Raw genomic sequence first — 19,309 nt, forward strand, 5'->3', positions numbered from 1 at the left:
TGGGCCCCCTGGTGAGGGCCTTATATGCTAATTGCACTTCCTCCTCTCTCCACTGTGGAATATCAGAGCTAATTTTGATTCTATTAGGAGTCTAGTTATAGGCTGCTGAGCTGAATTCACTTTGGGCTAATGGTGCACCAGCACTGAGGCTCCCCTACTAAAGCTGAAATCACAAAAGAGCTGAACTTACTATGAGCTGAAATCACTGAGTATTGTGTTAAGTAGTGGGGGAGCCTGAAGATATACGCAAAAAGAAAAGGAGTACTTGTGGCACCTTAGAGACTAACCAATTTATTTGAGCATGAGCTTTCGTGAGCTACAGCTCACTTCATTGGATGCATCTGATGAAGTGAGCTGTAGCTCACAAAAGTTTATATTCAAATAAATTTAAATTAGTCTCTAAGGTGCCACAAGTACTCCTTTCCTTTTTGCAAATACAGACTAACACAGCTGCTACTCTGAAACCTGAAGATATATGGTGGAGCAGTTTGCGGGACGGCGAGCAGAGCGGCTGGTGGGGCGGAGCGGCTGGCGGAACAGCGAGCAGAGTGGCTGGTGGAGCGGAGTGGCTGGCGAAGCGGAGCCCCATGGAGAGGTGGACCATGTAAGGTGCTCCTTAACCCCTCCCACCAATCTCCACCCAGGTTGGGAGGTAAAACTCTGCAGATAAACTTTTGAACTCTAGGGCTCCCCTGACCAGGGACAGAGACTTTTGGGTCATTGGACTTTTGGGACTTCGGGTGATTTTGGGTTGCTGGACTCAAGAACCAAAGGGAAAGGACATGGACAAATTTGCTTGGGGTGGGTTTTTAGCTCATGGGTTGTGTTATGAATCCTGTTGGTGGTGTTTCCCCAACATAATGCCACATTGTTTTTCTCTGTCATTAAACGTTTTTTTGCTACACTCAGACTATGTGCTTACGAGAGGGGAAGTATTGCCTCTTGGAGGCACCCAGCTGGGGTGGTATATATTTGTCCCAGGTCACTGGGTGGGGGCTTGAGCCAATTTTGCATTGTAATTGGAATGGAACCCCTAGATACTGAACCCGGCCCTTGCTGCTGCCAACTCTGACAGGCAGATGGGTTACACTGGGCATAGGCGACAGGGCATGGATCACTTGATGATTACCTGTTCTGTTCATTCCCTCTGGGGCACCTGGTCCTGGCCACTGTGGGAAGACAGGACACTGGGCTAAATGGACCTTTGGTCTGACCCAGTATGGCTGTTCTTATGCACTTATACGTCGTACACCCTGAGCCCTCAGTAGGGAAAGGGTGAGGGTACCTTAAATTGACTGGGTCACGCCTTGAGCCCTTGGTAGCATAGGTAGGTGGGGTGCCCTAAACTGACCCAGTAACACAATGACTCCAGAACAGTCTCTGCTGTTGCACTATTCTGGAGTGGCTACTGCAGAATATTTATTCCAGAATAGCTAGGTCAATCTATTCCTCCCATGTACATAAGCTGTGACCCCCCCCCCGCCATTCTCCTCTAGAAGAGGGCCTGCGTCGCACCTATCCCAACCAATCTGAAGCTGACACCCAAGAGAGCTTTACTGTGCATGCCTATGGTTATGTCTACACTGCGATGTAAGCCCAGAGTTAGTAGGAATGGAGTTAGCAGCCCCTAGGGTTGTTAACCTAGGGCTGGAGATTCTACACGCATTTGTAACCCCAGGTTAGGACTGGTTGAACCCTGGGTTCCAGCTTGGAGCTCCAGCATCTACACTGCGTTATGGAGGCCAGAGTGAAACCACCCGTATCCCAGAATTGCTAGCACCTGTCCCAGCTGCAGCTGCCCTTTCCCCCTTTGGTGGTAGTGCAGCCTGGGAAAACTGAACTGTTCAGCAAACCTGACTGGCCACAGGAGAAAAAGTCGGCCCCATGCAATTTTGGGATACTTTGGGCAGCCTCCCAGAGCACAAGTCCAGCAGGGCTAAGGCTAGGCTGTAAAGCAACAGGCCTTAAACTCTAGCTCCCAGCTTGACTCAGGCTCAGACCCTCCATCCCTAAGTCCCTGAATTCAGGATCACAGTAGAGCCTTTTGAGCCACCTTCCCCCATCTCACCACATTTGCCTCGCATGATTCACTACAGCCACCGAAAAAGGACACTGTGGTGCATTGTGGGAAATGTAGTTTGGCTGCCTTATTCTCCTCTATATTCCCAGCTCCATGGTCAAACTAGAACTCCCATGGTGCCACAGGGCCATGATGCCTGGCTTCCCCTCACCAAACAAGGAGATGCTGGTGCATCATGGGAGAGGAAGTCTAGTTGCCCCATTGTCTTCTAAGACCAGGCTCATGGGAGATGCTGTTCAACTAGGATGCTCAACTGGGATGGGGTGTACCAGGCCCTTTAGGGCTCCTGCTGGAGGTATTGCAGTCCTAGCACACCCCATCCCAGGAAAAGGAGCAATGTGGGTGGGTCCTCCAGGCCTGCAGGGAAGCAGCCAATCAGGGTGCAGCAGGCTCAGTTAAAAAGGAGCTACAAGGGCTGAGCAGGGCAGTCGCTGGCTGGGACCAGAAGGGTAAAGAAGGCCTAAAAGGCTGTGAGACTCCACAGGGAAAGAGACTGGGGAGAAACCCAGCTCACACAGGGACAGGACTGGGAAGGTGTCCAGGCACAGAGGCCTGAGAGAAGACCCTGAGAACTCAGGACAGAGACAAAGAAACTCTCCAGGCAAGGAGGTCTGGGGGAGACCCTGCTCACACAGGGAACAGACAGAGAACCCAAGAAGGTGGTGGGACAGATTGGGAAGCAGCCCAGGAAATGCAGCAGTAGCAACTGGGAAAGAAAGCAGCAGGTGGCCGCTACTAGCAGGGTCACTGGGTTGGGACCCAGAGTAGCGAGCTAGCCCAGGTCCCCCACTGGTGCAGTGGCCAGAGCCCTGAAAAGGGGGCAAGTTTAGTTTTAGAGCCTGAGAAATGGGCTACAGTTTAAACAGGCCCAGAGATGAGGCTCAAGACCCCACAGAGGGCCAACCATTTGTTGGACTGTGTTACCCGGGAAGAGGTTCCTTTGTATGTCTTTAGACTATGTGTGACTTAGCCAAAGGGCTGAGGCACCCCTGACTATGGCAACCGCTGACAAGCGGCACCAGAATGATAAAAAGGGAAGAGTGCAGGATCACACCCAGCTGACAGGAGGTGTTCAAGAGAGGTGCATGTCCCCCCATCACACCAACCCATAGAGGAGAAAGAGGCATGTGAGGAGCATGAACTACAGTTCCCAGGAGCCACCTTGGCAGCATTGCCAAATGGAAACTTATGGGGGTTTTGTAGGAAACTCAACGGGTTCTGCATGAAAACCTAAACAAATATCCCCACTTTTGGGCCAGTTCTGATAAACTGCTGTCATTTACATGCCAAAATACAAAGGGCAGGTGTATCCCCATGCCCGGGGACAGGCATGTTGATGTTATGGGCCTCATGAACTGGAGACGCATCTGTAGACTGGGAAAATCCTCCAGCATCAGCTACCCTCTGGTCTTGTCAAATTCTTCTACTTTGGAGTCCAGGAACCTGAGACCTTTTCCCAGGCACCTCCAGTAGCATGGCCCCAGTTCCCAGCACCTCACCGGCCCTGGTATGAATGGGAAAGGGGCGACAACCCACTATCAGGTCAGAGGCAGAGATGGTACCTGACAGGGAGAGGAGAAGCCGAAGCAATGTTTCTTCATCACATCAGATAAATTCTGCAAAGGAACCAAAAGAAATCATCACGTCACAGACTCCACAGGACTTAGAAAGGCTGTGAACATGGGGATGGTTCGCCTGGCGCTGAGATGCAACCGCCTCTGGGGTGGGGCAACTGGGGAATTCAGGGTATTGGGGTCATCACTGACTCCAAGGAGAGAGCATCCCCTTCCTGCTCCCTCCAGCAGAGCTGGCCGGTCCCCACCTTTATCTTGGCAGCGAGCTGTGTCCCGGTGAGCAGCTCCCCATGCCGGTCCGTCTGGATGTGTTGACTGGCCGAGCTCACCAGGGTGGTGACATAGTCACTCAGGCTCTCCCGGAAATCCTCATCCATGTCTGCAAAGGGAAGAGTGACGGACGATGGTGGGAGAATATAGGGCCTGTCTGATCCCACTTCTCTCTACCTTCCACATGTAGGGATGATCAGCGCCCAAGTCACATTGTTCTGCACAAGGCAGGGGGCTCAGAGCCTCTGTCCCAGGTCTGTTACCTCTCAAGGTTCCCTTGCTCCCCATCATGATCCGCTTCCCAGGTAAGGGCATCAGGTAGCAGCGGCTCCTGCTTCTGCTCAGCACTTCCAGGGTCTTGGGGTGTTTGCAGGAGGATGTCGCCTCCAGCTTCTGCCGGAGCCAGGTGGAATCGTTACATTGACACACAAAAACATGTGTTAACATTAGCCAGACCGTCTGGGCAGTAAGAGAGGGTCTGGAGGAGCCCAGCCTGGTTTGTGGTAGGCATTGGAAGGGGTGCAGTGAACGAGGCAGGGGATTGTAGGAAGAGAAAGGAGTGAGTCCCAGATCTCAGCCTCCCCCCACCCTGTACCCAGTCTATCCAGACGCTTTGTCCCAGCATGCTCCTTTCTCTACCCCGGGCATGGCTTTTCTCCCCTCCACACTGCAATCAAGCAGCTTCCTTCCCCATGCCACCTGGGCTCATTGAGAGCATGGGAGAGACAGGAGGTCCCCTCTCGGTTCTGGTGCCTGGCCTGGAGCAGTAATTGCAGAGAAAGTCCAGCTTTGCTTCTGTATCCTGAGGCTGGAGTATGTTTCGTTGTTCTGTGGGGACGGAGCATGCTCAGTCTGGGCAGAATGCGGAGCTGTGAGGGGCTGGAGCAAGGTCAGCATGGACGAACTCTTTGGAGACTTTAGCAGCTAAACTCCAGCCAGTCTCTCCTGAGCATGTGCAAAATGAGATTGTCCAACAGCTGGTTTCTTGCCCTAATGTGTGGGGGATTTTCTTGGGAACATCCCATGGCATATCTTTGATACACTGGCCACTCCACCCACCACCATATTTAGAGTCCTTACTCTGAAGCAGGGAGGGCAAGGGGGCTACAGATGTTAAAAAAAGGAACATAAGAATTTACTTTCAATATTGCCAAACAATGTTTTTCTTTGGCTTCATTCTCAGAAACAGCTGGAGGAAGCAAGCACAAATTCAGCTGGAGGCAGAGAACAAGCATGGAAAATTTCATCCCAAACATTTAAAGTTTGGCAAAGTTATAAGTAACTTTAAAGGGGTCTTATAAATGGGATTTGTCAGGCAACCTTTATAATGATTGGGGCTACCAGCCCCCACCCCCTAAGCCAGCCGGTCCCCAGCACTGAGTCTGGATGGCAGCTACCACCCCCCAGATGATACAGGCCCTGGGTCCCATTCCCCCCAAGTCCCCCAGTCACCTGTCTGATTTGTCTCAGATACTTCTCACCACCCTGGACTCCAAGGATCTGGGAGCTGCTCCAATCCCTCACCAGCAGGTCTAGATGCTGCAGGGGAGACAGGAGGGCACTGGGAGTCACTGGGGGGGTGGAGGGAGGCTGGGACGGGGAAAAGACGGGGTGTCTTCTGGGGAAACGTCAACCCCGTGGGAGTGGGGCAAGGAGTGCATGGGGCAGGAGCATGCTGTGCAGTGGGTGAGGGGTGCAATATGGGGATACATGGGGCAGGGCAGACAGGAGGGAAACCGTCTCACCTGAATGGGCTCCAGTCCGTAGGCCTCTCCCACCACTTCGGCCACCTGCACAAACATCTGTGGAGAGAAAAGAGGGGTGAGGTAAGTCTGGGGGACCTGGGAGGCGTTTAGTCTGGGGGGAAGTAATCCTGCCTGTGAACAGAAAGGGTCCTGAGCACCCCCTACCCCCACATCTGAGCTTCTCCCTCTGCCCAGGGCAGAGAGCGCAAAACGAATCTTGAGATGGACAGAGACGATTTCAGTGAGGCAGAGAGAATGAGGCTGCACCTGGCCATGGAAGTAGGAGGGAGGCCATGGGACACAGGGGTTTGGCACCGGGGCAACGACTGTCAGTGCGCACCCCTCCTCTGTCTGGTTTCAGGGCTTTCTCCTTCTCTCCAGGGTGCTCTATAGATGTGTGGGGGGGAAGCGGGAGTGGGTCAGTGATCCGCATTTGGGGTCCTTTTACCAAGGGGTTCCACTCCACAAACACACAATTGCTTCAGGCTGAAGGATGCTATCAACTTTCTTAGTGCAGCCCTAGGGGTCAAATCACAGCTCTGCTCATGCCTCGAACAATCCTAGCCATGCAGCATTTCCCTGAGCTCTGCCTGGGCCTCCATATCTCTGCGTGAACTAAGTTTTTGCCAATGACAGAACCCAGGGCAGCGAGGGCAGATAAAACCCTCCCCCGCTGACCCCTCCCCCGCACAGAGAATCCCCCCGTGGCACGGTACAGGGGCAGGACACGCCGTATGCCACAGGCAGCAGTGATATGCTAAGGACGCAACTCACAGAGACTCGACCCGGCATGGCTGGGGCTGGGTAAGAGCCTGAAGAGAAGAACAGAGCAGAGCAGGGGACAGAGCAAACGCCCCAGCCCCTGGCCCCAGCAGCCTTCCCACTGATGGCAGAGCTGGGCTGGAGGGGAGGGAGGGGGCCTAACTTTGGCCCAGTGGCCCATGCCGGACACCTGGGGGCAGAGAACCAGGCTGGGCCGTGTGGTGCCCGTGCTGACTCCAGAGGCTCACGTGACTATGGGAGAGTCAGTTTCTCTCTCTGGGCCTCAGTTTCCCTCCAGGACCTACGGGGAGGGATAATAACCCTGTGGGACTAACAGGAGAACCTGGCCTGGCCACATTCTGCATTGCACTGCCCGGCCTCACCTCCAGGTATTCGAGATCCGGGTCCTTCACCCGACGGCCAATGTTCAGTATCTGCAAATAATCAGTAGACAGAGAGAGCTACAGCAATGAGTAGTGACGGCCGCCCCAGGCCACTTTCCAGCCACGTCAGCCACCTCGAGCACAGCGCCCCCTAGTGCCACACTGGGACATCGGGGCCAACCCTGAGTGCCAGGGGAGAGCGCCCCCTGCTGAGCCTTCACCATAATCCCTGCAGCACAGCACCCCCTAGTGCTGCACTGGGGCATTGGGGCAGCCTTGATTGCCAGGGGAGAGCGCCCCCTGCTGAGCCCCTGCCCTGCTGCCTGCAGCACAGTGGCCCCCAGGGAACTTCCCAACCTGGTAGGAGCTGAGCAGCATGGATAAGGCAGCGAGTTTGATGCTGGTCTCCTTGTTCCTTTCAATGTCCATGGAGCCCTCGGTGTCGACCAGCAGCACGGCCACCTGGGGGGGGGGGGCAAGAGTGAGAGCCCCGGGTCAGCTCCTGGCTTTGTCCAGCCACCCATAGCCCTTCTATCCCCAGAGCCTGCCCACTGCTCAGCCCCCATGGCACCTGGCATCTCATTCTTGCCTTCCCTGGAAGTCCCCCAGTGTTAGCTCCCTACTTCTGTCTCTTCTTCATTCCCCCTCTTCTCTCTCCACCTGGTTCCCCTGGGGCCTCCTTTCCCATGTCTTGGTCCATCTCTCCCTGTTTTCCCCCATTCCCTCTGTTCCCAGCCTTCTACCCTGTTCCCCATTCCCTTCTACCAGCCCCCACATGGCCTCCTCCCCCTTCCCTGTGCACCCCCAACACCCCCACTTACCTTTTCCCCCTTGGCTGGGACCCAGAAGGGCAGACTCCATGCCCACACCCCCTTGGTGACTTGCTGCTCATCCGCGCGCCACTCAAACCCCTCCAGGAGCTTGTCCTCCTGGCCCATCCATGACCCATCCCTCACGTCCTGCGGGGAGGGAACATGGCAGGGGAGAGGTCAGTGCAGGGTGGGGGAGGAGAGTGACTGGTACCCCCCTCTTACCCCAGACTGCAAACCCTGGGAGGGGCACAGTGGTTAATTGTGTTAGTGTGTGTGTGTGTGGGGGAGGAATACATGGTGACGGGTGTACTCGTAATCTGATAGACAAACAGACCCACTGCTGTCTAGACACAGAGAGAGACACGCTGTGTTTCAGATAGGCAGACAGATGCGTTAGGGTCCAGCCATGGCCCGAGCTAACTGGACATGGTGCGGGGAGGGCTGCTCACAGACACATGTTTAGCTCTGAACCTGCCAGCAGGGGGCAGGATGGGGCTGCTCACACTCACAGCACACTCCTGCTCCCGTTCACACTCACCGGGCTCTGGAGCCGGCGCAGCAGGTAGTTCAGCAGGAAGGATTTGCCCCAGCGCTGCTCCCCGATAATGGAGACCAGGCAGACAGGGGCATCCCCCACCCCACCCTGCTCCAGGCAGCCTCTCAGGGCCTCCTCGTCCAGGGTCAGGCCCCCTTCCTCGTCCAGATGCACCAGCTGTACCGGGCGCCCCGACTCCGGCTGAGCCCCCGGCCCCTGCTGCAGGGAGAGAGCAGTGTTAGATCTGGGACCCCAACCCACACGTGAGCCTGTCCTGCGGCTCCCTGATCAGAGCCCCATGCCCCATTCCCACCCTCCCGAGCCAGCCCATCCCCCTGCCCTAGGGCTGGATCAGAGCCAGAACTCTCTGGAGGGGAAAGACCCCTAGATTCTTGCTGGAACACATCAAGGGAGACTGCACCAGGCTGGGGAAGACCTTAAAGAAATGGAGACTCAGGTGATCTTCAGTGGGAGGAGAAAAGCAAAGACGAGACAAGATGCAGATGATTAACAGATGTCTCAGGCAGTGTAGCTAAGGAGGGCTTGAGGATGTTCGACCACTGGGAGGCTTGTAGGCCAAAAGCCTAATGGGAAGAAATTTTCTCAAATAAAATTGTACTCCATTTTACTTATTTTGCTTTATACTCCATTTTTCTAGTTTTGAATTAGTAAGAAGAAATTGTTCTGAGTTTATTCTTTACTGATTTGCTAATGATCGTTTTGAGAAGGATAGAAGTTTTATGGCTGTAATTGCCTTATTTACTGTTCAGTGAGAATGAAGAATGTATGGTAATTAACTGAGAAGGGACAGCTAGGCCAGATGATCAAGAAGGGAGTGGAGGAGTCAAGGGGTGCCAACTTTCACCCAGATGGCAGACTGACGACCCTAAAGCAAAGGCATGCACCCCAAGGACAAGATAAAGAGTGGAGCCAGAGGGACGTGATAAGAAACAGCTGTGGATAACTCCTAGTAACAACCCAAATAATGCTGATTTGAGGAACCTTGAACAGCTCCGGTGTAACACAAAAGGTCCAGAGACTTGTATGGGAATTTATCACTACAAAAGAAGGGTGTATTGCCATGGGACTTTGGATTCATTCTGCATCAACATCAGAGCTTCGAACATGTTCAACAGAGCCCAGCTCACCCTCCCTCATGTGCAGTTTCTGCTGGCCACTGGAACTGACCGAGCAACACTAAGAACTGGTAACTATAAGATCCAGCTGCAGAACCTTTGGTGTGTGTCTGTGTGGTATGATTGAATGCATATGGTAATTGTTGTATCTTCAATAAATGTGTCATATTGCCTTTTTTGCCCTGAAAAAGGTCCTGTGTGTTTCTTATGAGCATAACAGGCGTTCATGGCCAGAGGACTGGTCTCATGGAATGGACACCTCCTGAGTAGGGAGAGAGACAGACTTTCAGGATGGAGGTTGGCACAACTGATTAAAAGGGCTTTAAACTAGCAACCCTCGGAGATGGCCTTGGAATCTCAAGACCTGATTCTTACACTGAGCGGGAGGCAAATCAAGTAGGAGAGGACACAGCAATGGAGAAAGGAATGACAGGGGCTGGAGAATGGACGACAAGAGGAACAACCGACACTAACAGTCAGGTGGCCGATACTGGCAGTAAAAGGACTGTACCTACCTGGGTGAGAAATCTGAGCAAAGCCAAGTGGACTCAGTAGGATGTCTGCCCAGCAACACCAGGCGCCTGGGTGAAAAAATGGAGGAAGTAGAACTACAGGTGAAGGGCGGGAAACCAGATATTATGGGGAGAACAGAACCATGGGGCAATAACAGCCATGGCTCGGTTACAGGACAAAAAAAAAAAAGGCAAAGGTGGCAGAGTAGCATTGTATATTCATGATGAGGTGGAGTGTAAAGAAATGAGAAGGGATGGAATGGATAAAACAGAATCTGTTTGGGTCATAATCACTGTAGGGGAGGAAAGCTACCAGAGGCGCCCCGGGGAGAGTGCTTGGGGTCTGCTACACACCCAAAGGTCCAGTTTGGGTGTGGATAGAGACCCCTTTAATAGTTTGAATGAAAGAAATACCACTGGCAATTGTGTGATTATGAGAGACTTTAATTTTCAAGACAGAGATTGGGGGAGAAATCTATTAATAATGGAAGGGCCTGGATATTCACCAAATAGTCACGAACCAACCAGAGGTGATGCCAGTTTAGATTTGGTATTGGTAAGTAGCGAGGACGTCACTGAAGAACTGGCTGTAGAGGACAGTCTTGGTTCGAGTGACCATGAGCTAATTCAAGTTAAATTAAATGGAAGGATAAAGCAAAACAGGTCGGTAGAAGGGAGTCCTGGATTTCAAAAGGGCAAACTGTAAAAAATTAAGGGAATTAATTAGGGAAGTGGATGGCTTGCAAATCTCAAGGATCTGGATGTGGAGGAGGCTTGGAATTACTTTCAGTCAAAGTTGCTGAAACTCTCTGGAGTCTGCATCCAGGAAGACACCTGTAGGGAAGGGCATATAAATAGCCTTATAAATAAAAAGAAAACGAGGAAAGAAGAAGTGGGACTGCTAAGAACTGAAGGTGGGGTGGAGATTAAAGATATAGCTGTAAGCAGAGTTTGAATGACCTCTCCCCTGACATCTGGTGGTGAGCTGTGGAAAAGGACTTCAGGAGCTGATCTTGTGTGCATGGACACACCCACCCTGCTTAGCTGCTCAGCATGATGGGATTGCTTTCCCAAATGGTCACCTTTGGCTGGTGTTGGATCCCCAGCTTCTTTGTTATTGGGGTAGGAGTAATAAAGGGTTGTTATCCTTGTTGTGTGAATCAAGGGCAGTAGAACTGTACCAAGCATACCCCGAAGGAACGCACACACACACGTATGTACATGTGTTGTGGGCCTTACCGGCTTTGCCTAAGGGTCCCAAACACCATTTGCCCCTTCCTCTCTCCGTTGTATAACAGATCTAATTTAGACTCAATTGAGAGTCTTGTTACATGCTGCAGAGCTGAAATCGCAGATACCTAGGTCTAAGTATTAGACCTGCTTTGAGACAGTGTCTCCGATGCAAGAGACTGCCCAGTGTGCACCAGCAGTGAGGCTCCCCCACTAACAGCTGAAATCACTGAGAGCTGTGTCAAGTGGGGGGCCCAGAAGAGACCTTGATGCAGCCAGCAGGGTGGCTGGCGGAGAGTGTCAGAGCAGAGCCCCGGAGAGAGGGTCAGTGAACGAGTGCCCGAGGAGCAGAGCGAGTAAGGCCTCCTTCTACCCCGCCATTTTCACCCAGGGCAGGAAGAGAACTCTGTGGATGCATCTCTGAACTCTGGGGCTTCACTGTCCAAGGACAGCAACTGTGAATGGGGTGCAGAGAAGGGACGGGCACATGAAATGGCCTTTTGGGTTGCTGGACTTAAGAACCTGAGGGGAAAAGGACACTGCCCAGCCACTTGGGGGTGGGTCTTTTACTCATGGTTTATGTTTATAAACCCTGTCTGCAGGGTTTTCCCAAATTAACAAGTTACTTCCCTACTTTTATTAAAAGTTTCTTTTCTACACTCAGACTCTGTGCTTGAGAGTGGGGAGGTACTGCATCTCAGAGGTGCCCAGGGGTGGAGTGTAAATTTCCCAGGTTACTGGGTGGGGGCTCGAGCCGGTTCCATGTTGTATTGATGGAAAGGAACCCCTAGATATTGAACCCGGCCCTGGTTGCTGTCAGCTCCAGCTCACAGAAGGGTTACATAGGTGTGACCTAACTGCTAAATGAACACCTTGCCTCAGTTTTTAATAAGAGCAATGAGAAGCTTGTGGCAGGATGGCCATGTTAAAGAAAAATGAATTCAAATTGGAACAGGTACAAAGAAGGGCTACTAGGATTATTTGATGACTGGAAAACCTGCCTTAGGAGAGAAGACTCAAAGAGCTTGGCTGATTTAGCCTAACTAAAAGAAGGCTGAGGGGAGCTATGATTGTACTCTAGAAAAACAACAGAGGTACAAATACCAGGGAGGGAGAGGAGTTATTTAAGTTAAGTACAAACATTGACAGAAGAATAAAATGTTATGAATTTTCCATTCACACTTGCACCAGATGTGCCATAACCACTAAAATTAAGGTCACAGTGTTAACTGAGCATGCTGGGGAGAGGAAGGCAGGGCCTGGCAGTAGGTGATATTGCTGAATATTTCATCACCTTTGAGAGACTGTGCACCCTCCATGCATTCCTGAAGATCACAAGATAACTGCACTGGTAGCAAAATTGACTGGAAGAGCTCTGGACATATTCAACAAGATGCCTATTGAGGATGCTTCTGACTATGGTATATTTAAGGATTTGGTTTTGAAACAATTTCAAATTACATCTGAAACTTACAGAGTAAAATTTAGAGCCATTAAGAGAGGGGCTCCACTAACTAATGTGGCTTATGTAAACCAGATGAAGGATTTGTTAGATAAATGGGTCAAAGGAAGGGGAGTAAATAGCTTTAAAGTAATGTGTGATTTGGTTGTACAGGAGCAGTTCCTGACTATGACCAATGATGATGTAAAGCAGTGTTTGTGGGAAAAGAAAATGGACTCAGCCGAAAGTCTTGCCTCTTATGCTGATCAATATGAGCAGTCCCACACTGCCAGAGAGGCTGGGCAAATCGGAACAAAATGGGTGGAGGTAGCAGAGAGGAACAACCGTAGTCACAGTTTGGGAAGATACCAAAAGGGACACCCCGAGACCACGCCATACCACCATGGGCAGCCCAAGGCCCCACCTACACCCCAAGGAAAACCCCAGACACCTTATTGTCCCACCACACCATTCTCCAGCAACCCACCTCACCCCAGTGACCAGTCAGCTGGGTGATGTTTTAAATGTAATGACCTGGGGCATGTAAAGGCCAACTGCCCCAAGAACCCCAACAGATTGCAGTTCATTGTACTGGGGTCACACCAAAGGTCCTCAGGCCCAGATGCCTCCCAGATATGCTCAGAGCGAAGGGAAACTGTGAGTGTGGGTGGGAAAAAGGTTATCGTGTGGAGGGACACTGGAGCACAGATGTCAGCTATCCACCAATCCTTAGTGGACCCCAAATTCATTAACCCAGAGGCCCAAGTGACGATTCAATCCTTCAAGTCAAACTCTTTTGACTTGCCTACAGCCAAGTTGCCTGTCCAGTACAAGGGCTGGTCAGGAATGTGGACTTTTGCTGTCTATGATGATTATCCCATTCCCGTGCTGCTTGGGGAAGACTTGGCCAACCATGTGAAGCTAGCCAAGAGGGTGGGAATGGTCACCCGCAGCCAGGCTAAGCGAGCCTCCAAACCTATCCCTGTTCCTGAGCCTACTACAAGGGCCCAGTCTGTGTTACCAGAGACCCAGATTGAGGTGGTGGAACCAGACCCCATGCCAACATCTGCAACAGCCGTAGTGGATCCAATCGCAGAGACCCAGCCAGAGCCATTCCAAGAACTGGAATGGGCGGAGCAACCAGCACCAGACCCATTGCCAGCACTGAATCCAGTGCTCGTAACCCCAACGCCAGAGGGCCCCACCCAACTGCACTGGCAGCAGCAGGTAACCCTGCACAAGAGGCTCAGCCAGAGCCTAAACCCCAACATAGTGCACCAGCCAAGAGCGGTTCACAGTCAACAGAAACAGGCCCATCACCTACATCGCTTCCAGCTGAACCAAGCTCAAGTCCACAATCCAGTGAGGAACTGATGTCTCCAGCATCAAGGGAACAGTTCCAGGCCAAGCAGGAAGCAGGTGAAAGCCTCCAGGGAGCTTGGACTGTGGTATGGTGCAACCCACCGCCTCTCAGCTCTTCTAATCAATCCCGGTTTGTTGTAGAAAGATGACTTTTATATAAGGAAACTCTTTCTGGTGGGCACCAGGAAGACTGGCATCCTCAGAGACAGTTGGTAGTTCCAACTAAGTACCGGGTAAAGCTCTTGAGTTTAGCCCACAATCATCCTTGTGGCCATGCTGGGGTAAACAGGACCAATGAACATTAGCGGAAGTCCTTCCACTCGGGAGGGAATGGGCAAGGATGTTTCTACCTATGTCCGGTCTTGTGAGGTGTGCCACAGAGTGGGAAACCCCCAAGATCAGGTCAAAGCCCCTCTCCAGCCACTCCCCATCATTGAGGTTCCATTTCAGCAAGTAGCTGTGGATATTCTGGGTCCTTTCCTGAAAAAGACAGCCAGAGGAAAGCAGTACATACTGACTTTCATGGATTTTGCCACCCAATGGCCAGAAGCAGTAGCTCTACGCAATACCAGCGCTAAAAGCGTGTGCCAGGCATTAACAGACATTTTCCCCAGGGTAGGTTGACCCTCCGACATCCTTACGATTGATTTTCAGTGTCCTAAAAACCCAGGGATTTGGTCTGTGCTCACCAGTACCAATTGGTAAGGATATTATTCTCAAGCCTCCCCAGGAAAGCGGGTGTAAGGGCTTGGGGGGATTGCTGGGGGAAGAGGAACTCCAAGTGGTCCTTTTCCCTGATTCTTTGTTAAAGCGCTTGGTGGTGGCAGAATACCCTAGTCTAAGGGCAAGATTTTGTGCCTTGGGGAAGTTTTTAACCTAAGCTGGTAGAAATAAGCTTAGGGGGTCTTTCATGTGGGTCCCCACATCTTTACCCCAGAGTTCAGAGTAGCGAGGGAACCCTGACAAGTACATCTTCTCCAGCAGTGGGGCTACCCTTTCTGAGGTACTTTGTGCCCTTTCTACTGTGGAGGGGAGGAAGTCAACAATGTTGTCTCAGGCAGGAACTGTGGTGATAACCATGTACCGAGGTGCTGGGGATCACTCAGTCCTGAGGCAGAGGGTCCCAAAGTGCTGGGTATCAGAGAGCTGGGCACAAACGGTATCGGTACTGAAGGTTAGTGCTGGGGGAAAAGCCATCTGCACATATAGCCAGTACTTCAGGCTCTCCTTTCACAGTCAGTACTGTGACACCAGAGGGACCCATCTTAGGCCTCTGTCTACACTGCGACTGTGGTCTGAGAAAAATCGTAACACATGGTGATTCTTGTGTCTCACTTCCATAGGCATAGGAGGGGTGACCTAGGTCTCAGCTCTGGGGAAGGACTTAGCTACTCCTCCCGTCTCAGAGACTGACCCCTTCTTTGAAAAGTGAGTCCAAGACCTTGAAGTTGAAGCACAGCTCACAGGCTCACTCAGGGATGAAGCCTGTTCAGGGCTCTCACAGCATTTTCCTCTGGAGGCTCAGATATGAGGAGGAATAGTGTGAGGTGAGCCTCTCTCACCTTCTGAGTTCCTTTACAAAAAGGACAAATTGAACACCTATTGGGGATATACCCTTCCCCAAGACAAAAAGGCACTCCTCGTGTTCATCATTCAGCAGAATAGCTGCATCACAAGAGGGGCACATTCTGAAAAGCAGGGACCCACAGACATAAAAACAATCAGACCATCTAACAACTATACTATCTAATTCTGGACTAATTTACTAACTTGATACACACAAAAGGCATGTAATTCATGAAGAGTGCAAGAGCACTGGGCAATGCCAAGGGTTCTGCCTCTCAACCACAGGAGGTTAGAGGGAACTGAGGGATGTTTGGGCATGCTCTGTCCTCTGTGCTCTTGGGGGGGGGGGGGGAGTGGGAGGGGAGGAGGCTGTAATCTAGAGACCTCTTGGTGTCAACTGGCAGAGGGTACAGGGGTGCATCAGGATTACAGGGATCTGCTGGGTCTGGCCTCTATGTACAAGTTCACCAAAGAGTGTAAAAGGTAAGGTGCCTACTGAAAGTCTGTGTCACGGTGGTCATTGTAATCATTGTGAAATGTAGGTATGGACAATATGTAAGGAGTTATGTGTATATATATATATCAAAAGTTATGTTCTGAACATCTGAGTTGGAGCTGGTCACCAGAACATGATAAACAAATTTCTCTCAGGCAAGAGATGTTTATCTGTTTGGCTATATGTAAATTGAATATTTTATTATTTAAAATGGACACCCGTTTACATTCTGAGCTGAATGTTAATGAAGGGATTGTGACATCTTCAAGACAGAATTTACAGAAAGAAATAAACCAGCAGGCGGGAGGCCTGTTTACAAGTGAAGACAATTGATTTTTGGACTATTATTGTAGGTACAGAGCTACCCTTTGCTTTCTTTGCTGAGGAGACAAGCTTGTTTCATGAAAAAAAAGGCTCAGAGCCAGGCCTGGCTGAAAAATGCTGCAAAGAGTTTGAGGTGAGCTACACGTTATTAGAAAAAGGGCATGTCTTGTTAATTAAGTCTAGGCTCTGGAATACGTATCATTATTTTGTTTTATATGTAACCATTTATTTCCAGTGTTTCTACTTGCTATTACTTGAATCTCTGTTCTTTGTTCAATAAACTTATACATGCTTTCACTATGAACAAATCTAAGTAGAGGAGGTTACTCACCCTGTGCAGTAACTGACGTTCTTCGAGATGAGTGTCCCTGTGGGTGCTTCACAGCAGGTCAAGGTGCATCCCAGCGCCTTTGATCGGAGATTTCTACAGCAGTACCCCTACGGGCCGTGCACGCACTGTGCCTGCCTCTCGAGCTGTCAGTGTTTGAATAGCAGGTGCACAGCCCGGGCTCCTCAGTTCCTTCTCTACACTGGAGTGTGTTACAAATTCCAAAGTAGAGGGGAGGAGGGCAAGTCGTGGAGTTCTTCGAGAGAGATGTTCCTGTGGGTGCTCCACTTCAGGTGGCTGAAAAGCAGTATTCTTTAGGATGGCTGGGACTTCAGATGAGGTAAGAAGGCTGTCGACAGCTCTACCCAGTCTGGTGTTGGATGCTGCAGTGTGGATGAGAGCGTAGTGATTAGCGAAGGTAAGGTTAGATGCCCAGGTAGCTGCCTTGCATATGTCATACCATGGGACATTACGGAGAAAAGCCGTGGAGGTGGAAACAGCTCTGGTAGAATGTGTCCTAATTGATAAAGGAGGTTGTATTTTCCCGAGTTGGTAACAAAGGCGTATGCAGTCAGCAATCCATTTGGAAAGTCTCTGCGTAGAGATGGCATTGCCCTGTGAGCAGTGAGTAGTAGAGACAAAAAGTCTGGGGGTTTTCCTAAATGGTTTTGTTCTATCCAGCGTGATACAGCATGGCCCGAGGGCAGCAGGAGAGTACTAGAAGGGAGCTTTATTCCCTGTAGAGGGAATAAAGTTTGGTATAGACTAATTAAAGCACCTGAAGCCAATTAAAGAACCTGAATCCAATTAGAGCACCTGAAGCCAGTCATATGATAAAAAACCCCTGCTTCAATCAGACCAAGAGGAGTTGGAGCAGAGTGGTTTGGAGTTGGAACAGAGAGCAGTTTGGAGGAGTTGAAGTAGAGGAGAGTTTGGAGAAGTGCCGTGGCTGGCTAGAAGACCAAGACCCTAGGTAAAGAGACACCCGGCTTGTGCAGAGAGAGAGGGCAGGAAGCCCCACAAGCTGAAGAGCAGGAGAGGGAAATAGCCCAGGGGAAGGAAGCACTAGTTCAAGTAGTTTACCACTATCCCCTGGGCTCGGACCCGGAGTAGAGGGTGGGCCCGGGTCCCTCCCTCTCCACTCCCCTCCTCTAGGACACTAGTGGGGCAGTTAATACCCCAGTTCAGGGGTGAGAAATGGTGCCCTGAACCCTACCCGAGAAGAGAAAGCGCGAGACCCATCAAAATAGTGCTGGCAATTTGCCACACCAGGTAAAAGGATAATGCTTTATGCACATCAAGAGTGTGCATTGTCATTTCAAAGGCATTCGCGTGAGGCTTTGGGAAAAATATTGGGAGGTGTATAGGTTCATTGAGGTGAAAGGAAGAGTGTATCTTAGGTAAGAACTTTGGATGTGTGCGGAGTGTGACCTTATCTCGGAAGAACGTGGTATACGGAGGGTCGGCCATAAGCGTCCCCATTTCTCCTACTCTTCTGGCAGATGTGATTGCTATGAGGAAGGCGGTCTTCATGGATAGATGGAGAAGGGAGCAGGTAGCCATCGGTTCAAAGGGTTTATCCATCAGGGCTTTGAGGACTAGGTGTAAATCCCAAGGTGCAGCAGGCGGTTTTACGTCTGGGTATAACGTCTGGATGCCCTTCAGGAACCTTTTGGTGATTGGATGGGCAAAGACCGTAACATTGTCAATCTTATGGTGGAAGGCGGTGATTGCTGCGAGGTAGACCTTGAGTGAGCTCGTAGAGAGGCCAGATGTTTTAAGGTGTAGCAGGCAATCCAGTATCAATGGGAGTGAAGCAGAAGCTGGAGAAGTCTGTCTGTCAGCACACCAAGCTGTGAACCGTTTCCATTTATGCAGGCAGGTAGTGCACGTGTTGTGTGTTCTGCTGTGCAGCAAGACAGTGTGTACTTGGTCCGAACATGTTAACTCTGCATTAGAGAGCCATTGATCAGCCAGGCCTTCAGGTGGAGGTGTTGTATGTCGGGGTGAAATAGTTGTCCCCGGCATTGTGATAGGAGGTTGTTGAGTGGGGGAAGGGAAATGGGAGGCTTGACTGACATGCGCAATAGGAAGGGGTGCCACAATTGTCTGGGCCATGCAGGGGCTATGAGAATGATGTTGGCTCTGTCTGTTCGTATCTTTTGAATTACTCTGTGCAATAGAGGCATTGGTGGGAATGCATACATGAGTTTCGGTCCATGGGAGCATAAAGGCGTCCCCCCGTGAGTGTCTCCCCAGGCCTGCTCTGGAGCAGAATGTCAGACATTTTTTGTTTGTTGCTGTAGAAAATAGATCCAGTTGGGGATAACCCCAGGTCTGGAAGATGTTGGAAAGAATGGTGCTGTTGAGTTTCCACTCATGTTGTAAGGGGAACGATCAGCTGAGCTCATCTGTGGTGGTATTCTGAGAACCTAGCAGGTATTAGGCGGAAATATGGATATCGTGTTGAAGGCACCAGTTCCAAAGTTTTACCGCCTCTGTGCAGAAGGAGTGTGACCGGGCTCCACCCTGTCCGTTGACATAAAACATGCATGCAATGTTGTCAGTCATGATTCAAATTCAGTGGTTTTGGATGATGGGAAGGAAATGGAGGCAGGCATTGTGTATGGCTCATAGTTCTAGCAAGTTTATGTGAAGCTTGGTTTCTGAAGTGGCCCAGAGACCTTGAGTGGTGAGGTGGCTGATGTGTGCCCCCCATCCTGTGACGGATGCATCTTTGGTGATGGTAATCA

At 51.0% G+C, this 19,309-nt stretch overlaps 1 protein-coding gene across 1 annotated transcript in view; it reads right to left on the bottom strand.

Annotated features, from left to right (window-relative positions):
- The window catches only part of LOC125638749 (RING finger protein 112), a gene marked incomplete at its 5' end in the record, with an annotated part of 76,530 nt that overhangs the window by 2,942 nt on the left and 54,279 nt on the right, over positions 1 to 19,309 (bottom strand). Inside the window, 9 exons of the mRNA XM_075129068.1 lie at positions 3,643 to 3,696; positions 3,903 to 4,033; positions 4,188 to 4,317; positions 5,377 to 5,463; positions 5,670 to 5,726; positions 6,815 to 6,865; positions 7,172 to 7,276; positions 7,636 to 7,773; positions 8,165 to 8,380. Of these exons, the coding sequence (XP_074985169.1) occupies positions 3,643 to 3,696; positions 3,903 to 4,033; positions 4,188 to 4,317; positions 5,377 to 5,463; positions 5,670 to 5,726; positions 6,815 to 6,865; positions 7,172 to 7,276; positions 7,636 to 7,773; positions 8,165 to 8,380 (969 nt within the window). The remainder of the gene's footprint in view (positions 1 to 3,642; positions 3,697 to 3,902; positions 4,034 to 4,187; positions 4,318 to 5,376; positions 5,464 to 5,669; positions 5,727 to 6,814; positions 6,866 to 7,171; positions 7,277 to 7,635; positions 7,774 to 8,164; positions 8,381 to 19,309) is intronic.

The sequence above is a fragment of the Caretta caretta genome, chromosome 6 (assembly GCF_965140235.1).
Source record: "Caretta caretta isolate rCarCar2 chromosome 6, rCarCar1.hap1, whole genome shotgun sequence".
NCBI lineage: Eukaryota > Metazoa > Chordata > Testudines > Cheloniidae > Caretta > Caretta caretta.